The following is a 21,255-nucleotide window of genomic DNA, read 5'->3' on the forward strand; positions in this document are numbered from 1 at the left end:
CATGCTCTCTAGTAACGCACTCAGAATGAGTGACAGGTTCTAAGCATGCGTGGCCGGTAGGAGTACTGCTGCAAAAAATCTCCGATCAAAGGCGCAGGGGCGCACCGACACCTAAAGTGGAGCACCCACAGGGACACTCATCTCGAAGAACGTCAGTTACTGCACAAGGTGAGTAACCTCCTCTTGGGCAACACACCTTATGCCAAATTTCAAATGTCATGGATGTGCTAGAGCAGGAGTTCTCAAACTGGGGGTTGGGACCCCTCAGGGGGTCATGAAGTTATTACAGGGGGGGTTTGAGCTGTCAGCTTCCACCCCAAACCCTGCTTTGCCTCCAGTGTTTACAATGGTGTTAAATATATAAAAAAGTTTTTAATTTATAATGAGGGGGTCGCACTCAGAGGCTTGCTATGTGAAAAAGGTCACCTGTACAAAAATTTGAGAACCACTGTGCTAGAGCGTCTCAACAAAACAGTTGTGAGCACTTACTAACATTCTGAAAATGAAGTTTGGGAAGATGTCAGTTTTTCCTTATCAGCGGATCCATTTTTCTAAAACTTTTCACAAAAAGTTCAGCTGGAGGCAGACACCAGGCAAGGGAAAATTTCAGACCAAACAATGAAAGTTTTGTAAAGTTTTATAAGCAGCTGAAAATTGGGTCTTACTTTCCATTTTAGGCAAATCTATTAACTTTAGGTGGTGTTCCCAGCACTGTCTAAGCAGAATAATTAGTTATTTAACTTTTGTACTCAAACCATGGAATCCTGGTGGTATGACATCACATAGGAGGAAGAAATCAGTTCCTGTATCCCAGAGATGGGCCCCGGCTTGCAGTTCAGGTCAGGCTGAGTTTGTTATACTTCCTGGCAACACCTGTTGTAGATGGCAGGATGCTGCACAGAGAGGCAGTAGTAGGCTTCAATCCTGCAAAAGCTTATAGGAGTGCTTAACTTTAAGCATGTGAGTAGTCCCATTGAAGTCAAGCCATGGTGAAACGGCCTCTGTGCTTGTTTTCAAAATTATACTAGATAATCAAAGTCATGAAACTTTTAAAAAGTATCTAGACTATTTCACATTTACAGCAGTATATTTTTGCCCTTTGTTATGATGGTTCCTGTAATCAGCAACCAAGAAAGAAACTAGCCAGGAGACTGAATTGTAGGATTTTCTTAAAGTGCACTGAAATGATTGTAAACAACAAAAAAAGACTTATTTAAGATCACAAATCATTTATATTTATCTAGGGTATATCTGTAGACTTTAAAATGACAAAATAAATGCATTTGAAAACAAAATGCTGATGAAAATAATTTACATATTTGCCAAGACCCAAAGTTCTGTTTTTGTCTGCTTACATGATGACACTGCCACCTGAAGTAGCACGCAATACCAGAGACACATGCTCTGTGTAACACTATAGAGTTTCATACCTGTTTTCTAGTATCTGTGCAAGCATAAATCAGGTCCAAGCCTTTCCAGCACATTGTAAATCTGAAAACTGCTTTCATAACATTGTGCTGAATAATCCTGAGCCCACCATACACAAGGACATACACTATTGCCAAGTGCTGGAGGACAGGTATGAAATATTCCAGCATAGATGCACCCACAGACTCCTTCCTTCTGGTTTTAGCAAGTTAAGAACCCTGCCATTCCACCCTTGTAATTATAGTCATCATTTTAAATTGCATTAGTGAGAATAGCTTACCCAACCTAGTCCTATCTCCTAGAACTGGAAGGGACCTTGAGGTCATTGAGTCCAGCCCCCTGCCTTCACTAGCAAGACCAAGTACTGATTTTTGCCCCAGATTCCTGAGTGGCCCCCTCAAGGATTGAACTCACAACCTTGGGTTTAGCAGGCCAATGCTCAAACCACTGACCTATCCCTCCCCCCCGCCAACTGCTCCTAGACAGGGTGGAGCTAAAGGCTTTAAGCCAAAGGGGTCAGTTGCATGCCATTGTCAGTTCAATTCACTGACATCCTGTTCTGTCACAAGAGCTGCTTGCTTGGAGAGTTTAAACAATGTCCTGCTGATAGAAACAAGGAACCAGATTCTGATATCCTTTACACCAGTTTAAATCCAGAGTAACGCCAATGAGCTGATTTGAGTCACCCATGTGACTGAGATCAGAGGCTGGCTTCATACTGGTAAGTCCTGTAAGCAAACAATAAACTGTGGCAGAAAGTAATTCCTAATGATCTCAAGGAAACAAAAAACCCCAAACAAACAAAAACAAAAAAACAACAAAAACCCATGCAACCAAGCTGGAGAATGCATCTGTTCACTGACTAAATAAAATAAAACTGAATAATAAAACAAGGTGAGGTTTATTAGAGCATCTGTCCTGGTGCTGATTTGTCAGAACAGGCTAGGGTTTTAGCTACAGTGCACTCTAGTGTTTTTATTAAAAAAAGAACGAGGAAATTCTGCAGAGCACTTGAGTCCTGCTCAGACATAGAGGCTGCACGGTCACATCAGGAATCTCAATATGCTGTGAGCCTGGGAATCTGAAGCTGCTGGATAGGATATCAGATAGTGAGGGGATGCAGAGAGGACATCCCCTATGTGAAGCTGTGTAGGATGTCACAGGGTGTTGAATATCTAGCATGGTTATGAGAATAGAAACAGGATGACGTGTTGAGTGTACTACAGAAAGGAGCTTAGTGTGGGGGGAAGGGGTTGAGGCTGGTATAGCAGGTTGTTAGTGTGCTAGTCCATCCCATCTCCCAGGGTTTGTTGCATTAAAAAGACTACTTGGTGCTAGTGACAGCATCAGCAGGGGAGCAGCTGAACAGGTACTGAGCATGGTTTAGCTGCAAGTACAGGCAAGGGCAAGCCATGTTCAGTACAGGTTCAGCTGCACCCAGTGCTGACACCTGTTGTCATCAACAGAGAGCTGTTCTGGTATAGACCAGCTCTTGGAGAGAGATCTGCTTCCTTCCTAAGTAATGTAGTGAGAGAGAACATTTATTGGGGCCCTTTTCTGTAGCAAATATCCTTTGTTAATTTCTGCCAAAGCTATTTAAAATATGCAACTACTGGGTATTTGAAAGGAACATTGTGATACACAAAGCACTGGATTCTCAAAGGAGAGTGCAACAAGTAAAATTGCATTTGTGTGCCCATAGGCACGTCTATACATTTACCCATCTGTGTGTTGCGCAAATGAAGATTTTTGTGGCCATTTGGTGCTGAACCCTATAAAATTGGTACATTTGTAGTAGTTCTTTTTAAAAAAAAAAAAAACGGATCAAAATTGTTTCTGGTCAGGTGTAGCTCTAGCTCTGTGATTCTGTCAAGCAGCTTTCTTGGTGCTTATCTTTTAGTGTTAGTTGGGGATGGACTAGATGACCTCCTGAGGTCCCTTCCAACCCTGATATTCTGTGATTCTAGGGCCAAAGTTATAAACTTAATTATAAGAAAATGAGCGACATTTTTTGTTGTACAAATAACTATGGGCCATATTCTGTCTCCTCTTGTTCATGCTAAGGTAGTACCTTACTCCATAAATAATTCCATTGAAATCAGTGAGGCCACTTGCAGACTGAGGCACATCTCTACCGGAATAGAGATGTCAGAATCTGTCTTGATGTTACAAAATTCAGTCATCTGCTAGAAAACAGAATTCATTAAGATGCTGCCAGAAATGTGAAGTCTTTCCTCCCCTTATTTTTGAAAAGGCTGGGGACTAACCGAGTAATCTGTTCAAAAAGTAACTTGTGATTTTATCTGGTAATGGTCAGCTTCACCTGAGTTACTTTGAGTATGGGAATCATGATATATTAATGCTGAAACTGACTCTGCTGCATACCAGCAAGTTCTAAAATACTGTCTTTGGAACGTCACCCTGGTTTATATCAGAGCTGCACACGCTTCTACACATTGGTCCAGACTGCAAGAGTAATGTGCAGCGTTTGGAATGTACATAGCATTGTGCCCTTGCTAAGCATCATCCTATAAATAGAATGTCTGATGAAATGGTTCCAGCCTTACTGCATCCAAGGTCGGGGGTGGGATGGGGGGGGGGGTTGTTTTGTTTTTATCGGGGGAGGGAGGAAGAAGGAGGTTGAAGGGGAAGGAGAAGAAGTAAAAGCAAAAGAGAACAGGCCATGGAGAATGAGGGAAAAGTTAAAAGCCCCACCTTTGTTGATTTAACTAGAGCTGCTTGCATTAGAGGCCTAGTCTGCTATGTCAGAAACCTCCCTTGCTATACAAGGGATGTCTCTCTTCAGCGTTGTGCTCTATGCAGATTTTGCGTGGTGTAGTATTGTAATGTACAGCTTTTGTACTAACTCTTAATAAGCAAATTTTTCAGGCTTTTGGTCTGTGTTCATACTGCCCTGAGTCTGGGTTAAAAAAGATGGAGTTGTCTTGTTGGAAGGGTAGAGAATGAGAGAAGACATGTATAAGACATCTGTGACTGTAGCTGAGTGGGAGACAGCAGCCGTGGTCAGAGAGCTGCCACTGTTCCATCACTCTGTCTACTAGCAACTGGAAGAGATTAGAGCAGCTGTTTGACATCATTTCTCAGGGCTGTGGGTAGGAAGGCAGGGGAGGGAAGGGGGTTGTCCAGAAAGGAGTTGAATGTCTGGAACTGGGTGGGGCTAAAAAAGAGCATAAACCAATTCATTCTTCTTCTGCCCCATCTCTCCCTAGAAGAGGAGGCAAGAGATGTAAAATGTGAACAATGAAATCCTTTCAAGAAGGAATGTCTGTCACTTAATAAGAACTTTACAAACAAAATGTGAAAATTTTATATAAAAAAAAAAGGGGGGGAGGGATTATTACAGCCTTCTCCACAGTTGAAATGATCAGTGTTAGAACTGTGATTCCCCTGCACTCCTTTTCCCACCTTTGCATTTGAAGTAAGAAATTAGATGAGAAGGCGTAGTCATTCTCTCTCCTGCCACATCCACACACACCATCTTCCGTAACCTCCCTACCTTGTTCCATTATCATTGTAAAATGCCAGCACGGTATTTTGCATTGGGCCTTAAAAAAGATGGCATTAATCCTAAAGATGATGTGAACTAGAAAACAGAGCAATGCCATATGAATTCAAACTTAAGAATACTGACACATTGGGGATTCAAGTGAGAGGAGCTGGGTGATTTATTTAGTGTAGCTTTGTGTTAAGGATTCTGTCATAGGCTATGTTTTTTCTAACTAGTTTGTTTTAATTTAAGTGACAGTCACTTAAAATATTGGCTAGAAAAGGGCAAAACTGGTATGGAAAAATGTCATGCATTTTTTAAATCTGCTTTAAATGGAGACTGGAAATTTACATAGCTTTTGTTTGCTTCCATACTTGCACATCAGCTTTGTTTTGATCCACACAGCTCTGAGAATTTTACTTTTTAGTCATCTTCTACTATAGATCTGGAAGCTTAAGCTTCTGGAACGTTTCAACATTGCTTTAATCTAGGCCTTACGTAAAGCAGAGGCTAGTATTTGTTTTAATTTCTCAGTAACAGAATGGTAGAGGTATAATAATTTAGAATTTGAAAGACATTGACTACTGAAATTGAAAATTGTTTAAGAGTTCAGATTAGACATCTGCTATTTGCCTGTACTGTCCTTTACTTAAAAATTGCAGTAAACTACACATAAAGGTGATTCTGCATCTTGTTTTAGAGAGCCATTCCATTTTTTTATTGTTAAAAAGTTATTTACATTGCTGACAAATTAGAATTAGCCCAGAGGATAAGATAATGACTAGGCTCTGCTTATATAAACCTCTCTTGCATACGTACTTTAGTCATAAGTGCTACACATCTTGGCTTGCCTCATGAGCAAGCTACCCAGAGTTGACTACTTCTCAAAAGGACATGAAAGTGTTTTTATATGTTAATTATTGTTTCCACACCAGCGTTCTCCTTTAAATGATACATTTTCTTCCTCACATTTGTAAATTTAGGGCTTGTTTGCATTAAGATAATTTGCACCAGTGTGACTACTCTTGCAAACCCCTACTATAGTAATGTAGATGTGCTGCATTGACACAAAGATGGGGATTAAGCTCCAAGTCAACCCCAGTTTACATTGGTGTTTCACATCTACATTAGGGGTTGGCACCTGTAACTTCTGGAGCCTGTTTCTCCCCTCTCTAGCATTTTACACCAATGTAAAGTAAGTATAAAATGCTACCAGATGAGAACGTTAGTGTTTTACACCCACTTTGCGTAGATCTGAATGACAGCACAAGGTGCAGGGTGATTGAAAATGTGGCCCATTATGAAACAGTCACGGATTCACTGCAACTATTCTTTTTTTCTTGTTCGCTTAGTTGCCTCTAGTTGAAGAAAGCTATTCGGTTGCAGAGATAAAGTTCACTTTGCATTCATATTTATAGAAAACTACAGCACATGTTAGGAAATTCTAAAACAATTCCAGCCTACATCAAGTACAGCTAGAAACCTATTTTGCAAATACAACATCTTTACCTCCTTCAGATGTTCAGGTGTCTCGCCACTAAAATCCTTCATGGACTTTTATCTGTGTTTTAGGTAATCGTCCCATCCTTATTTGACTTGGCAATTGGCATGAGGCATACTTGTTAGATTGTAATGAGTTTCTTATTCATTGTGACATTTGCCATATGTTTCAAATGCTTTATTTGACATGTCAGACTTTTCATACTCTTTCCAAAGCTATTAAGCACAGATTAAAAAAACATTAAGCGTTCTCCTAAACTATTTTCTTTACTTCTTAGGAATATGGTTTCCAGATAGAAAAATTGCATTTGTATGTGGTTTTTCATTTAAAAGATGAAAGATAATGTTGTCCATAAAGCAAAAAGATAAAGGCCTGGCTTCCTAAATTAAACAAATGAAATAAGTGTTAAAAAAAAAAAAGTACAGTGTGGTGTATTGTCAAACTTGACAACTTATTTTAAAATGGAATAATCTGAAGATATTTAGTATGTTATTGACCATTCACCAGTATAATTTGAAACTTCCATTATCAGTTACAATAGAAAGTATAGCAATATCTGTATGTCTTTGTCATAGAATTGGCATTCATTTGTACAGCTGTAGTGCCATTGCATTGAAAGCGAAATTAATTGTACACAAAGAGTTCAGAGGTCCTGGGCAGTTAATGGAAAAAACTGTCACGCACAATGTTGGGCAAAATGGCTATACATTGAATCTGTAATGAAGACTGACAACCCCAAGTGAGGTTTGCAAATCCTGGGAGACCTTAAGAGCCTACAGCTCTATCTGCATTGCTCTGCATCAGGAATGGGTTTACAATGACCTTCATTGTCCTTGGAGAGCATTTTAGAAACAAGGTGCCAAGAGTTAGCTCTGGAGGCATTAGGAGTGGCCTGTTGGAGTTAAGTGTCTCTGGCTGATAGAGGCTGTTCCAAAAGTTTCTGGGTGATGGCTTTTCATACCGGTTTTATTTCAGCTTTCTAAGTTGAAGCCATGTCAACAGGTGTTGAGTGTGAGACAGAATTTTTATTCACTACACTCTGCGATTTAAATCATGAGATCCTTCCTCTCTGACTCACTGCCTGAACTTTTGTTTCTGTCTGTGAGATGGAGGAGTCTGAACCACAAGAGAATCTGTGTGTTGCATCAGAGGGAGGAGAGCAGGGCATGCCTTTGTCTCTACTGTATTGACTGTCTCTAAATGTTCAGTCAAGGGACAGTGATTTATACATCCTAGGACCCAGCATAGCAATGACAATATTGCCTGCCAACTAGAACTGGTCATGAAATTTTTGTCAAAACATTTAATGAACAAAAAGGGTTTTCCAACCAAATAAAAAATCATGTGACCTTTTTCTTTCCTCTTTCTCTCCCCGTCCAGCAGGGTGGAAGAAGGAAAGGAGCAAGAAAATTCAGTTGTGAAAATCCAAAATTTTTTCTACTTTTTTTTTTTTTCTTTTTAATATTTAATGGAAAACATCTGCCATTTTTCAACCAGGTCTCTTGCCAACATGAGGCAAGACTAGCAAATCCTTAAGACTGTAGGTGGTGTAAGAGAGCACAGACAGCTATCAGGACTCTGCTCAAAGGAAAACTCTTGAGTATTGTTTCAGACAAGACCTCTAAAACCTACAGGGCTGCCCGGGGGGGGGGGGGGTAAGTGGGACAGTTTGCCTCAGGACCTGCAGGGACTCCCACGAGAATACAGTATTGCAAATTTTTTTTATGGAAGACGCCCCTGAAATTGCTTTGCCCCAGGCCCCGTGAATCCTCTGGGCAGCCCTGAAAACCTAAGAAGGACAGAATAAAGGCAGCCGGTATAGATCACACACACAGTGGGCATAAGATGGTAGGACTGCAGTGCATCATTGAGGTGTCAGCCTGAACTGGCTGTTGTTAGCACTCCCTCCAGAACTCTGTGTTCTGTCCAGATGCTGTGGTACTGTATGAGGCACTGCTGCTCCATTAGCTGTGCTGTCTTTCAGATGACACCTTAAATGGAGAGAAGACCCTTTTATTCCTATTTAGTTTGTTCAGGTGGTAGTTAAAGAATTTATGGCACCATTTGAAAATACTAAAAGGAAACTCTATGCTCTCTGTTTCCTGCCTCTCAGTAAAACAGATTTTAATGCAAAGAGCTGTGTCAGAGCTATTGCAGGGTGCATAATAGCTGCCATGTTTGCCTCCAGGCTCATCTCTTACCTGTATTTAACTCAGCCCTTTATAAAATGTGCTTTAGGATATATTGTATCTGAAAGGTTAGAGTGTGTAGAAAACAAAATGTATTTCTATCAAACGTGTGTTTATGGCTTTGATTTATGATTGGAGACTATTGGCATTACCACAGTACAAATAAATAATAATAAGACACGGCAGAATGAACTTTCTGAGCAGACTAACATTAATTTCAAAGTAGCTAGGTTGTATTGCAAGCCATGGAACCATATGTAATAATACATACAATACTTTAAAGTTTATTTCTCTGTTCCGGCACCATGGAAAGTCACTGATGACACTCTTTTGCTTTCATGTTTGACATTTCATCCTTTCTAAGAGTTTATGCCTCTGTTTATACAAGTTCTTTTGATAATTATTTAACCCTCGATGCTATCCTTCCCATGTGGTCTCACACATGGGATTTGTTCTGGTGTTTTGTTTTTGTTTTGTTTTTCTTTAAAAAAAAGACAAAGCTTTACATCATAGAATAACAGGTATCACAGACCTAGTAACAGAACGGCTGCAAATTATGATATTAAGAACTCTAACACATAGGTATTTCTCTAGCATGACCAAAGGTTGTCATCACATTTATCAGAGCCCTTGAAGTAAACAATTGCTTTGTAAATGTGCATGATTCCATATTTAATTGAATGCAGACAGTATGCTGGCAGTAATTATTAAGGTAATATGCAAGTGCACTGACAGTGGAGATAAAGCAGATTAAAACTCAAGAGCATAATAATCATCTCCTATCCTTCTACACAGCATGATAACAAAAGCAGTGTTACATATACTTCACACTCGTTTCTTTCAGCACTTGGGGAATATGAGGTCAGCTACTTTGTGGGTGACTTGGTTATCTCTTTTTATTTTCAGAGAAGAATTAAAAAAAAAAAGTTCCATGAAAGTTTGCAAAGTGATAAAAAGAGCATCAGTGGCAGTGAGTTAGGGGTCAGGACAGGGGGGGACTGTTTCAGGACTTTGTCTTTCCAATTGCAGGATGTTTTCTTACCTTGAAGACAGTTACTGTGCTTTCAGTAAAACTGCTATGCATTTAGGTAAGGTATAGCAGAAATCCGGTTAGAAGACCAGCTAGTGATTTTTTTAAAACACTTTTTTTATTAATGGGCTTCTGCAGTATTAGTAATGGCAGATGTCAAAAAAATTCTTCTTATGCGCAGTTTAAGGGACAAATGACTTGAACACTGTTTGTTTTGTGGGTAAGTCTCTTATTGCAGAAAACCTGACTCTGGAGCACGGCATGGCAAGAATGCAAGAATAGGTTTTAATGGACAAATATTACGAATACAATTTCCACTGGCAGGGTCTAAATTACTGTTATTCATTGGCATTTGCTTCTGTGAAATTGACATCTTAATGCAAAGTTGAAAGTATAGCAGCAAGGTACTGCTGATAGAAGTGATCTGTCTTTGTTTGAATTCAGTGTGAATGTTTTGCTTACCACACCTCTACCCCGATATTATGCTGTCCTCGGGAGCCAAAAAGTCTTACCGCATTATAGGTGAAACCGTGTTATATCAAACTTGCTTTGATCCACTGGAGTGCGCAGCCCCACCCGCCCAGAGCGCTGCTTTACCGCATTATATCCGAATTTGTGTTATATCGGGTCACTTTTTATATCGGGGTAGAGGTGTATTTACACTGTTGAGATTTTAATTCTTCTTTATGATATAAATCTAGTATACCATATATTTAATCAAGTTGTTTACACTTGATCTTGGCATGCTGTCTAAATGTTGCTGCATTCTGAAAACTGAATTTTAAATGTGACATTTATAGTGCATGTCAGCGCTGTGCAAATATTGCTGTTGTTTGGTGTGGGCATGGTATCGAAATGTGTTCACTCCTGCATCAGTCTTTGGGATACATTGACTATGAGAGGTATATGTATGATATGAGACTTTTGAATCTGCTTCAGATGATTGTTTTCAAAGAGGTTATACTCTAATGCAGGGATCAGCAACTTTTGGCACACAGCCCACTAGGGTAAGCCCCCTGGCGGGCCAGGCCGGTTTGTTTACCTGCCGCATCTGCTGGTTCAGTCGATCGCGGCTCCCACTGGCCGCGGTTCACCGCTCCAGGCCAATGGGGGCTGTGGGAAGCGGCATAGGCCAAGGGTTGTGCTGGCCGCCCTTCCCACAGCCCCCATTGGCCTGGAGCTGCAAACTGCAGCCAGTGGGAGCCACAATTGGTCAAACCTGCGGACAAGGCAGGTAAACAAACTGGCTTGGCCCTGGCGGGCCGCATGCCAAAGATTGTCGATCCCTGCGCTAATATAAAAGAAACTTTGAGGTAGTGGTGTAGCTTTAGAAAAACCAATGAAAATATGACAATGTGGAGTATAAAACAGTTTCTGCTATTTCATACATAGAGGCTTGTTGATAGGATCAATAGAAATTCTGTAGTACAGTGAACAATTAAAAAGGCTATTAGTATATGATTTTTGGTGCTTGCTGAATTGAGTTTGACTTGTCATCCCTTCCTTCCCCACAACTACAATTTTAAGATGTTCACAGCACTTGAGTCCCAGAATTTGTGCTTAAACTAAACAACATAACGCTATCAAATTAGATTGTTTGAGACAATGGGAACAGTGTCAGCATGCTGTGGTCCACGTCTCTCTTAACTGTCCATTAACATGTGACATTCAGGTTACATGTGCTGCATTCTTTGAACTTCCTGTGAACTTACTGTACTGGCCAGAAGCTGGTAGAAAGTGACTGTGATTAAAAACTGTCCTGTTTGTTTTGCTAAGCATTTTATGGGCCACAATTTTATTTACTGTTACCAAGTTATTAGCATGACAGAAAAGATACCGTGTCCAGTGTAAAGAGATGAACATTCTTCTTACACTTAAAATCATTCTGTGACTTTTTACTATGTTCCTTTTTTTCCAGGTGTGACACTTGTTGTATTACCTTTCGCACTCATCGGGGTTTGCTGCGTCATAATGCAGTTATTCACAAGCAGCTTCCAAGAGACCCATTGGGAAAGCCTTTCATTCAGAACAATCCTTCAATTCCAGCAGGCTTCCATGATTTGGGATTCACAGACTTCTCCTGTAGGAAATTCCCCCGCATTTCTCAGGTATTATATATCCCTAGCTCTGAAAATTGCAGCCATGCTTATCTGTTGAGTTAATTGAAGGATTTTGTATTGGGTAATGCAGAGACTAACTGTAGAATGTTTAGTGGAAAGCTATAGAACATATTCAACCATTTTAGATTCCACAATTTTCCTCTCAATGTTAGATCTCAAGCGGCGTCTTGGAGGATGCCTTTTAGGTTAGTTTGTTAAAGGTTTTTTATAATTTTTTTTAAAGGAAAACTTTTTGGGCTGTTAAAAATTAATTTCTGCTCCTCCCCCCCAGTTCCCCCCCTCCCAAATTAATTTTGTTCCACATTTAAAATACCTATAAAAGACACATAATAGAGTCAGGAATGCGTGATAGGCTTTGCTCTGCTCCTTATATGCACATTTTGGTGTGGTAGAGATTTTGTCAGTTTGTGGAATTTATATTACTTGTGTGTGGCGACGCCTTAGATGAGGTTAGACAGTTCCCCCAAATGTGTGCTTATAAAAACTTGTACACTATTCCCATACCTGCATGAATTCTGAACATACTGCAGAATTTACAGAAAAAGCATTATGTAAATATTTTTGAGCTGTAAAATTTTTGCACTGGAAATCTTGTTTATATCCTTCTACTTGCAAAGCCCACCTGCCTTAATTACCATGTGTCCAAATGTAGAGGGCTCACAAGGAGAAGAAAATTAAAATTAATATATTTACAGTCCCTCTCAAAAAGAGACCTGAAATAGAATTTTGTATACTGAAAGGTCCTGACTTAAAAGTCCAATGCTTCAGGATCATCCAGGTTCAGTGAGTGCCCCATTAGGAAGCTGGTAATCTCTCCTTCCCAGCGGGATTAATCTCTGTGTTTTCTAGCTCTGGCAGGTTGCAAGATACTAGACCAGGGTTGGGCGAACTACTTGCCGCATCTGGCTTGCGAGCCATTTTAAGCCAGTCCGCAAGCTGCACCACGCGGCTTGGCCCCTCTCCGGTCAGGGCCGCACCAAGTGGCTCGACCCTGAGGCCGCAGGGTCGGGTCCACACTACGTGGCTCCCGGAACCAGTGGCATGTTCCTTCTCCAGATCCTACACACTCCAATGGGAGCTGCAGGAGCGGTGCCTGCAGATGGGGCAACATGCAGAGCTTTCTGGCCGTGCCTCCAACTAGGAGCTGGAGAAGGGACATGCTACTGCTTTCAGGAGCCGCTCGAGGTAAACGCTGCTGGAGCCTGCACCCCCTGAGCCTCTCCCCGTGCCCCAACCCCCTGCCCCAGCCCTGATCCCCCCTCCCGCCCTCCAAACACCTCGATCCCAGCATGGAGCACGCACCTTCCTGCACCCCAAAGCTCTCATCCCCACCCCAGAGCCCACACCCCCTCCTTCACCCCAACCCCAATTTTATGAGCATTCATGGCCCAGCATACAATTTCTGTTCCCCGATGTGGCCCTTGGGCCAAAAAGTTTGCCTACCCCTGTAGTAGACCTAAATTCTATCACTGGTGCAGGACTGTGTATAACTATCCCAATCTGCATCTCAGATTGGTATGGGTTTTATGACGGAATTCCACATTCAGGAAAGAAGGGAACATTTTTTGACAGGTTGATTTATTTTATTATTTTTATTACTAAATTGCTCAGGAGTTTGAAAAGTTAGATTTAGTCCTGGAAGAGCTGGATGAGTAGGCAGAAAGCAGATGATGTAGTCATAGGTTCATATTAATGCAGTTTATCGCATAATTATCACTACTACATGTATAAGATATTTTATACACACACACACGATTTTAGGTATGCAAAAATGTAATCTAAGCATTCTCCAGGATTCTGCACAGAATTTACCTTTCTTTAAAGGGTGAGGAATTGTTGGGCATAAACATACATTGTCTTTTTAGAAACATTATTTTGCTATCCCTGCCTGTCTGAGCTGCAGGCCCTGGAGGATACCAGAATAAACAGAAATGTAGATTCTATAAACATAGCGCTAGCCCTCTGTCTGTTTGCAAATGGTGTCCTGGAATAAGCCTGGCATGTATAAAACAGTGATGGACAAACTTTGCCGCACATGGGCAGTACTAGCAACATTGAGAGTAGCCTGAGGGCTACGTTTAATTCACATATACCTTAATAAAAGTATGCATGAATTTAAATATGTGCCCCTATGAGGTGTTTTACAATAAATTTACATAAACTTCACTTCCTGTAAACCTCTCTCCTCTTGTTTGTGCCCCTTCCCCCTTTTAAATTTCTCTCTTTTGTTAATAAAATTACTTGTTAACTTATGGTGGATATTATTTGATTGTTTATATAAAGGGATATTTAAAAAAAATAATCTTCATGTTCTGAAAAAGGTTAGTTTACACTAGAAAAGAAAGTTTGTCGTAAAATTTGCAATCTCTTGAGAGAGGGAGAGGTGAAATTTGTTTTCTTTTTCTGCATAAGGCTTGTTTGATATTTAGGCATTATAATTCAAATACTAGGTCAGTTACGTTATTTTGTGGCTATCTTGTAGGTGTGGTGTGAAACGAATCTGCGAAGATGCATCAGTGAATTTCATCGGTTTATTTGCGAGACGTGTAACAAGGCATTCCCCATGCATTCGGCACTCAAATTGCACACAGAAACCCATATGGTTGATCAGGGAAAAGAAAAGCACAAACCACAGGTAAAGACCCCAGCTGGTGAGAACCCAGACCAGAAAGTCTACATGGCGTCCTTGGGCCTACAGCACACCAAAGACATCAAGCCTGTCAAACAGGAGGAGGTTATGCAAGATGAGGTCCAAGAAATACAGCTTAGAACACTGAAGAGTAACCTACCTCAGGAACCTGGCAGCACTAGCCTGCTGAACATATCTGCTCTGGAAGCTGCTTCCATGGGAGGTTCTTTTTCGGTCCTTCCGCCTACAAAAGAGAACATGAAGCTTCTGTCGCTGCAGCCTTTCCAGAAGGGCTTTATCATTCAGCCCGACAGCAGTATTGTGGTCAAACCCATCTCCAACGAGTCTGCCATCGAACTGGCTGACATTCAGCAGATCTTGAAGATGGCTTCTTCAGCTCCTCCTCAGATAAGTCTTCCGCCACTTTCTAAGGCACCTGCTGTCCCTGTGCAGTCTATTTTCAAGCATATGCCTCCACTAAAGCCAAAGCCCTTGGTGGCTCCTCGAACAGTTTTAGCAACCTCTACGCCACCCCCACTGATCAGTGCACAGCAAGCCTCGCCTGGGTGCATCAGTCCAAGCCTTCCCCCGCCGCCACTGAGGCTGATCAAAAACTCTGTGGAGTCCGCTTCCAGGGCTCACCTTACACAGTCCAAATCAGGAAACAAATCCAGTCCTTCTTCACAGTTATTCCCTCAGCCCAAGACAGAGCCACTGAGTCAGCACGAAATGAAAACCCAGCTGGAACAAGACAGTATCATAGAAGCCCTGTTGCCTTTGAGTATGGAAGCCAAGATCAAGCAAGAGGTCACAGAAGGGGACCTCAAGGCCATCATTGCAGGGGCCGCAAACAAGAAAGCACCAGCAATGAGGAAAGTCTTGTACCCGTGTCGCTTTTGCGACCAGGTGTTCGCCTTCTCTGGTGTCTTGAGGGCTCACATTCGCTCTCACTTGGGCATCTCCCCTTACCAGTGCAACATCTGTGAATACATTGCAGCTGATAAGGCAGCACTGATTCGGCACCTGCGGACGCACAGTGGAGAGAGGCCGTACATCTGTAAAATTTGCCACTACCCTTTCACAGTGAAAGCCAACTGTGAGAGGCACCTGCGCAAAAAGCACCTCAAAGTGACCAGGAAGGACATAGAAAAGAACATTGAGTATGTCACCAGCAATGCAGCAGAGATGGTGGATGCTTTCTGCTCCCCTGACACAGTGTGCAAATTCTGCGGTGAGGACCTCAAGCATTATCGCGCCCTGCGCATCCACATGAGGACTCACAGCGGCTGCCAGAAGAAGAAGCCGTTTGAGTGCAAAGAGTGCGGCACTGCCTTCTCAGCCAAGCGAAACTGCATTCACCATATCCTCAAGCAACACTTACATGTGCAAGAGAGGGAGATAGAGAACTACATCCTGGCAGTGGACTGCAGTCCGCAGGAGAACCAGGCAGACCCTCCACTACTGGAGGACAGCACTTACATGGACCGCAAGTCCATCACGTCTTTCCTGGAATCACAGAATGGCTTTTTGCGGGGGGCACCTTCTCATGTTCCAATCAAACTTGAACCTGCAAATAATTTCCCAATGGACTTTGACGAGCCCTTAGACTTCTCACAAAAGAACAAAAACTTAAGCACAGTGCAAGTGAAGCAGGAGAACCTGTTTGGCACCTCTTCCTTGTCTCACTATGACTGTTCCATGGAGCCTATAGACCTGTCAATTCCCAAAGCCCTCAAGAAGGATAAAGATGATGTCCAGAGTGAAGCCAAGAAACAAGACCAAGTTTCTGGGAATAGCGACAAGCTCTATAACTGTCAGCAGTCCCCTCTGGCCTTCAGTACCAACGGGAGCATGGAGAAAAATGGAGCCCTCAACCATTCCCAGCCACTGAAGGGTCCCTTGCATTTGACTGTCCCAATCATTTCCCCAGCTCTTCTTGGCAACCCTGGCTTGCTGCGACCCTTGAGGCCTAAGCCACCACCTCTTTTGCCAAAGCCTCCAGTAACTAAAGAGCTACCACCTCTGGCTTCCATTGCCCAGATCATTTCATCTGTGTCTTCTGCTCCTGCTTTGCTGAAAACAGAGGTAACAGACTCCAGTCCCAAGGCAGCCAGCAGCTCCGCTGGTTCTGATAAATCAGGGAACTCCAAACCAAAAGCGACAATCACAATGGCTATCCAGAAAGATTCCAGCCTTCTCAGTGACCTTACTCAGAAGGCATACGATCCAAATGTTCCAGACAAGTCTCCTGTTGCTGATGCTGGATTGGCTAAGAAAAGAGGTAGGAAGAAAGGAACAAAAAACAAGCCTAAAGCGAGCAGTGGTGTGGACCTGGAGTCAAGCGGAGAGTTCGCTAGCATAGAGAAGATGCTAGCTACCACAGACACTAATAAATTTAGTCCATTTCTGCAGTCCACTGATGATTTCAAAGAGGAAGCTGACAGAAACGGAACAAGTGAAGACGAGAGAGAAACTGCCGACGATAAACTGCTGAGAGGAAAGAGGAATGCTTACTCAAACTGCCTGCAAAAAATCACCTGTCCGTATTGTCCCCGAGTCTTTCCGTGGGCGAGTTCCCTGCAGCGCCACATGCTCACTCACACAGGTAAGAGAGCCTCATGCTGTAATGGTTAGGTTATAGTCACTGAGCTTATTTTCCCTGAAAGAGACTCTCTGACTTTTTGGGAGACTCAGCGCACCATGTTAGCTGGAGGGATGGGAGGGAAGGGTGTCATTCATCTCCCCTGTTTATAGTCTGAATAATTTTGCTCTTTGATTTGTGACTTCTCAACCATTCCCATTATTTTGGGGTATGAAAACACAACACTGTACTGTGGTGTTTGTCAAAAATATTGTAGCTCGCCTAACTTCTGTATCCATGGATATCTAGAGGTAAATTCTGCTCTCCTACATGTAGTACAGATCTGGCACAAATCAGGTTATGTCTACACTATGAGCTAGGGGTGTGATTCTGTGTACGCATACTCGCATTAGCTCAAGTATAAATAGCAATATATTCGTGGTAGTAGCAGCAGAGGAACAGCTGAGCCACGTACATACCCGGACAGTTTGTACGTGGCACGGCCGTTGTGTCTCTGTTGCTGCTATTTATACTCATATTAGCTCAATGAGAGTTAGTGCAAGTATGTGTACACAAGCTAGGGAATCACACCCCAAGTTCGGTGTGTAGTTGTAGCCTCAGTTGACATCAGTGGAGTTCTTCTATTATACTTAGGAAGAGAATTTTCCCTCTAGTTTTCAGTTATTCTAACTTTATTCTGAAGATGAGCTTATGTATTGAATAGTTCTTTGTTGATTTGTTTGGCTGCCTTTCTTCATTAGCAGCTTGTCAGCTTTAGTAAATATATAAGGAAATTTAAAACTGAGAGCAAATAAATGTAAAACTCTATAGCAGAACAAGATCATAGGAACTGCCATCTTGGATCAAAGAAGTGGTCCCTCTAGTTTAGTATTGGTTGCTCGTGGTGGTCAGTATCCCGTGCTTCAGAGAAAGGTGCAAGAAACATCATAATGAACAGCTGCATAATAACCTGCACCATAGGGGATGTTTCTTCTTAACCCCAGACATTTAGGAGGCTGGCTTATGCCCTGATGCAAGAAGACTTACGGTATATTCCTTGGAACTTTTTCTTGATATCGTATTGCTGCGTAAATAACATTAAACTTTTATATTGCAAGGGCATTATGAGGAGACTGATCTGTTGTTTTCACTTTAAAACAAATAAATAATGCTGTAGTGAATGCTGCATTGCTTTTTACTCTTCCCTTTTCAACTAGCATTGCAGCAGAGCCACGAGTAGACTCTCATCCTGTGTACAGAGAGAAGCAAAGCTGGAGTCGTGGACCCCTAGTCTCTCTTTCATTTTATTTAAAGAGAAGTAGCAGTTTACGCTCTTAGTATTTGCTTTTGTGTTGAGGAATATCAAATCCTGACATCAAGAAGAATAAGAGTAATGGGCATTTGTAAGCAGTGCTCTCTCCTGTGGGAATTCTGTGTATTAACCAAGTAGTATTGATTCACAAAGGAGTTTACTGCTTGTGCAGACTGTAGGGAAGTTTAACCTCCATTTTGAAAAGAATGCAAAATATAATAACTGACTGTGTCTCTAATGAAGAGAGAAAACTGAAGAGCTGGAAAAAGTTAAGCAATTTAAAGGGACTCTGACCCATAGAGCAATCCATGTTACAGTCCACGTTGGGTGACATGAGCATATAACTTGCAGAACACCTGTACAACAGTAAAGCCATTATTTTCTGCCTTGCACAGAATAAATTGCTTTGTCTTGCTAAATACAGAGCTTGTTTTCAGAGAGAAGGGGCATTTGAGGTCTCTCTTAATCATCTTCTAAATCACCACCCTCCAAAGAGGAAATGCATCCTTAGCAGAAAAGCAGGATCCGGTGTGTGAGGCAGAACACTGTGTGTCTTCACTTGGGGTTTGCTCTGCTTACAGCTGACAATGACTAGCCACCAAATTTTCTGCCCTGGTGAGACACCTAGTGTAGACAGAGGAAACCACAATAAGCCATGATGTGCGCTGGTGGAATTTACCTTAACTCCTAGCTGGGGATGAGCTCCGTCAGTTCATATAGAAACTTTGCTTGTCTGCCCTAGCGACTTGCACCAATACAGCTAAGTTGGTGGCTGGCCACTGAGAGTGTTAAGTGGTGCAGATCCCCAGCGTAGGCAGAGAACATAAGAATGGCCAAACTAGGTCAAACCAACGGTCCGTCTAGCCCAGTATCCTTCTTGCTGTGTAGCCATTCTGCTGATGGCATCACTTACAGTGATTGTTGCAATCAATCCAGATTCATCCTGGTACACTCTGACCTTGTCTACACTGAGTATTTTAGCCATCACTATAGTGACACTGGTGTAGCTATGCTGTTACACCAGTTGATATGGTTTGCTGATATAAACTATGACTTGCACTAGTGCAGTTTAGCCTGGGTAACACTAGCATGCTAACCCTATACTCAGAGTTTTGCACCAGTGCTACAAAATTGACAGCTGAAAAATCTAGTGTGGACAAGGCCTCGGAGATTACACGGAATGACCAAGGAGGAGTGAGATGTGAAGGCCTATAAAGTACTAGTCAGGAAGGCAGTCGTGAATAACAAAAACAAGCTGTAAATATTTTGAAACATTAATGGGACCTTTCTGTCATAGATGTGACCACATAGAAGAAATTGTTGGGAGCCAGGTGTAGTAGATACAGTATTGATGGGTGCCAGAGAGATAAGTGTGATGGTAAAAGCTGTGCAGTGGGAATTCTTGAGGGGGACAGCTTCAAGTTAGTAGAAGGTTTGGAAAAAAATAGTTTCCCGAAGCCCCTCTTGCAGATTAGAACTCCGTAATGTGTTGGGTAGCTCTTGAGAGCAAATCTATTTAGCCTTCTTGTCATGAAAACTATGAATATTTTATTCAGTTTGCTGTGCATTCCTTGACTTGGGACAGTGATGGAGGAGACACTTAAAAGGTTTTGGCCTCAACAGATCTGAAGGAGTTAGGGGGAAATCTTGGCACTGTATTCTTACTTGCCAGGCCTACAGTCCTGGCTTTTGCCACTCACCATGTCCTCTTCCTCACATCCTCCTATGTTTCTGTAATAAGCTGTTGTGAAACAAATAATAGAGACTGATTTAGTAGGGGAAGTGGTGAATAACCTCTCCCCCTCTGTTATTTATCTGTTGTTCCCAGGCTCAAGTGTTTAAATTATCCAGTTAGCTTAGCAAATGAGTATCCTAATGAGGAAAAGCTCCACCATTTCAAACATTAAATTGGGGTTCACATGCCAACATTAAGCCAGTGTGTTATACAAATGTGAAAAAGTTAAAATATATGGTTTTTGTGCTTGTTAATACTGGGGGTATTTCTTCCAAGGAGAGTCAGAATATGTTTTTCATTTTTAAAATGTGGTTCCCTCCCTCCTCCATTTAAAAAAAACAACTTCTTGACACCCCATCCTATGTATGCTGGCCCCTTCCTCTTTCATACTGCCGGAGCACCATCATCTCATCTCCATTGCTGGTGCCTTGACCTGTCATTAAGTTCCCCATCTGTCATCTTCTCCCACATTTTTTGCTCCATCCCTCGCACTACCAAATCCCATATAGCTTCCTTCCACTTCCACTTCCTCATCTCCACCTCAATACTTCTCTGTGACTCCAAGAACTTTTCTCTGGAAGTATTTGACCTGTAAATGACATACTGTTGGTTTGTATTGCGATGCACAGCATGCAGTTGGCCGTCAGTGGGTCAGATATACTCTGATGTGGAAGAGCACAGAAGTGGTACCTGTACACTTGTACCACTGTATGTGAGTATACCTGAACCCTTGTCCTTTTACTATCTTTCTTTCTTCATTCTTCTTTGCTTGGCTGTATTTGATTTTTCTTGAGTCATCCTCTCCCTTCACTTTATTTTTCTCACCCTCTTCCCTCTGCTTTTCTCCCCATCTTCCTCCTCTGTGTTCCAATAGTAAAGTGAAACAAACAAGAGGGTGTCTCAGACATGATTCATAGATTCTTAGACTCTAGGACTGGAAGGAACCTCGAGAGGTCATCGAGTCCAGTCCCCTGCCCTCATGGCAGGACCAAATACTGTCTGAACCAGTCCTGATAGACATTTATCTAACCTACTCTTAAATATCTCCAGAGATGGAGATTCCACAACCTCCCTAGGCAATTTATTCCAGTGTTTAACTACCCCGACAGGAACTTTTTCCTAATGTCCAACCTAAATCTCCCTTGCTGCAGTTTAAGCCCATTGCTTCTTGTTCTATCATTAGAGGCTAAGGTGAACAAGTTTTCTCCCTCCTCCTGATGAC

The 21,255-nt window shown here is 42.0% G+C and overlaps 1 protein-coding gene across 2 annotated transcripts in view; it reads left to right on the plus strand.

Moving 5' to 3' along the window:
* RREB1 (ras responsive element binding protein 1) overlaps window positions 1-21,255 on the plus strand; it is a 96,854-nt gene that overhangs the window by 57,864 nt on the left and 17,735 nt on the right. For both annotated transcript variants that reach the window (XM_032789327.1, XM_032789328.1), the window contains exons 7-8: window positions 11,575-11,764; window positions 14,259-17,010. In XM_032789327.1, the coding sequence (XP_032645218.1) occupies window positions 11,575-11,764; window positions 14,259-17,010 (2,942 nt within the window). The remainder of the gene's footprint in view (window positions 1-11,574; window positions 11,765-14,258; window positions 17,011-21,255) is intronic.

Source organism: Chelonoidis abingdonii, chromosome 2 (genome assembly GCF_003597395.2).
Source record: "Chelonoidis abingdonii isolate Lonesome George chromosome 2, CheloAbing_2.0, whole genome shotgun sequence".
NCBI lineage: Eukaryota > Metazoa > Chordata > Testudines > Testudinidae > Chelonoidis > Chelonoidis abingdonii.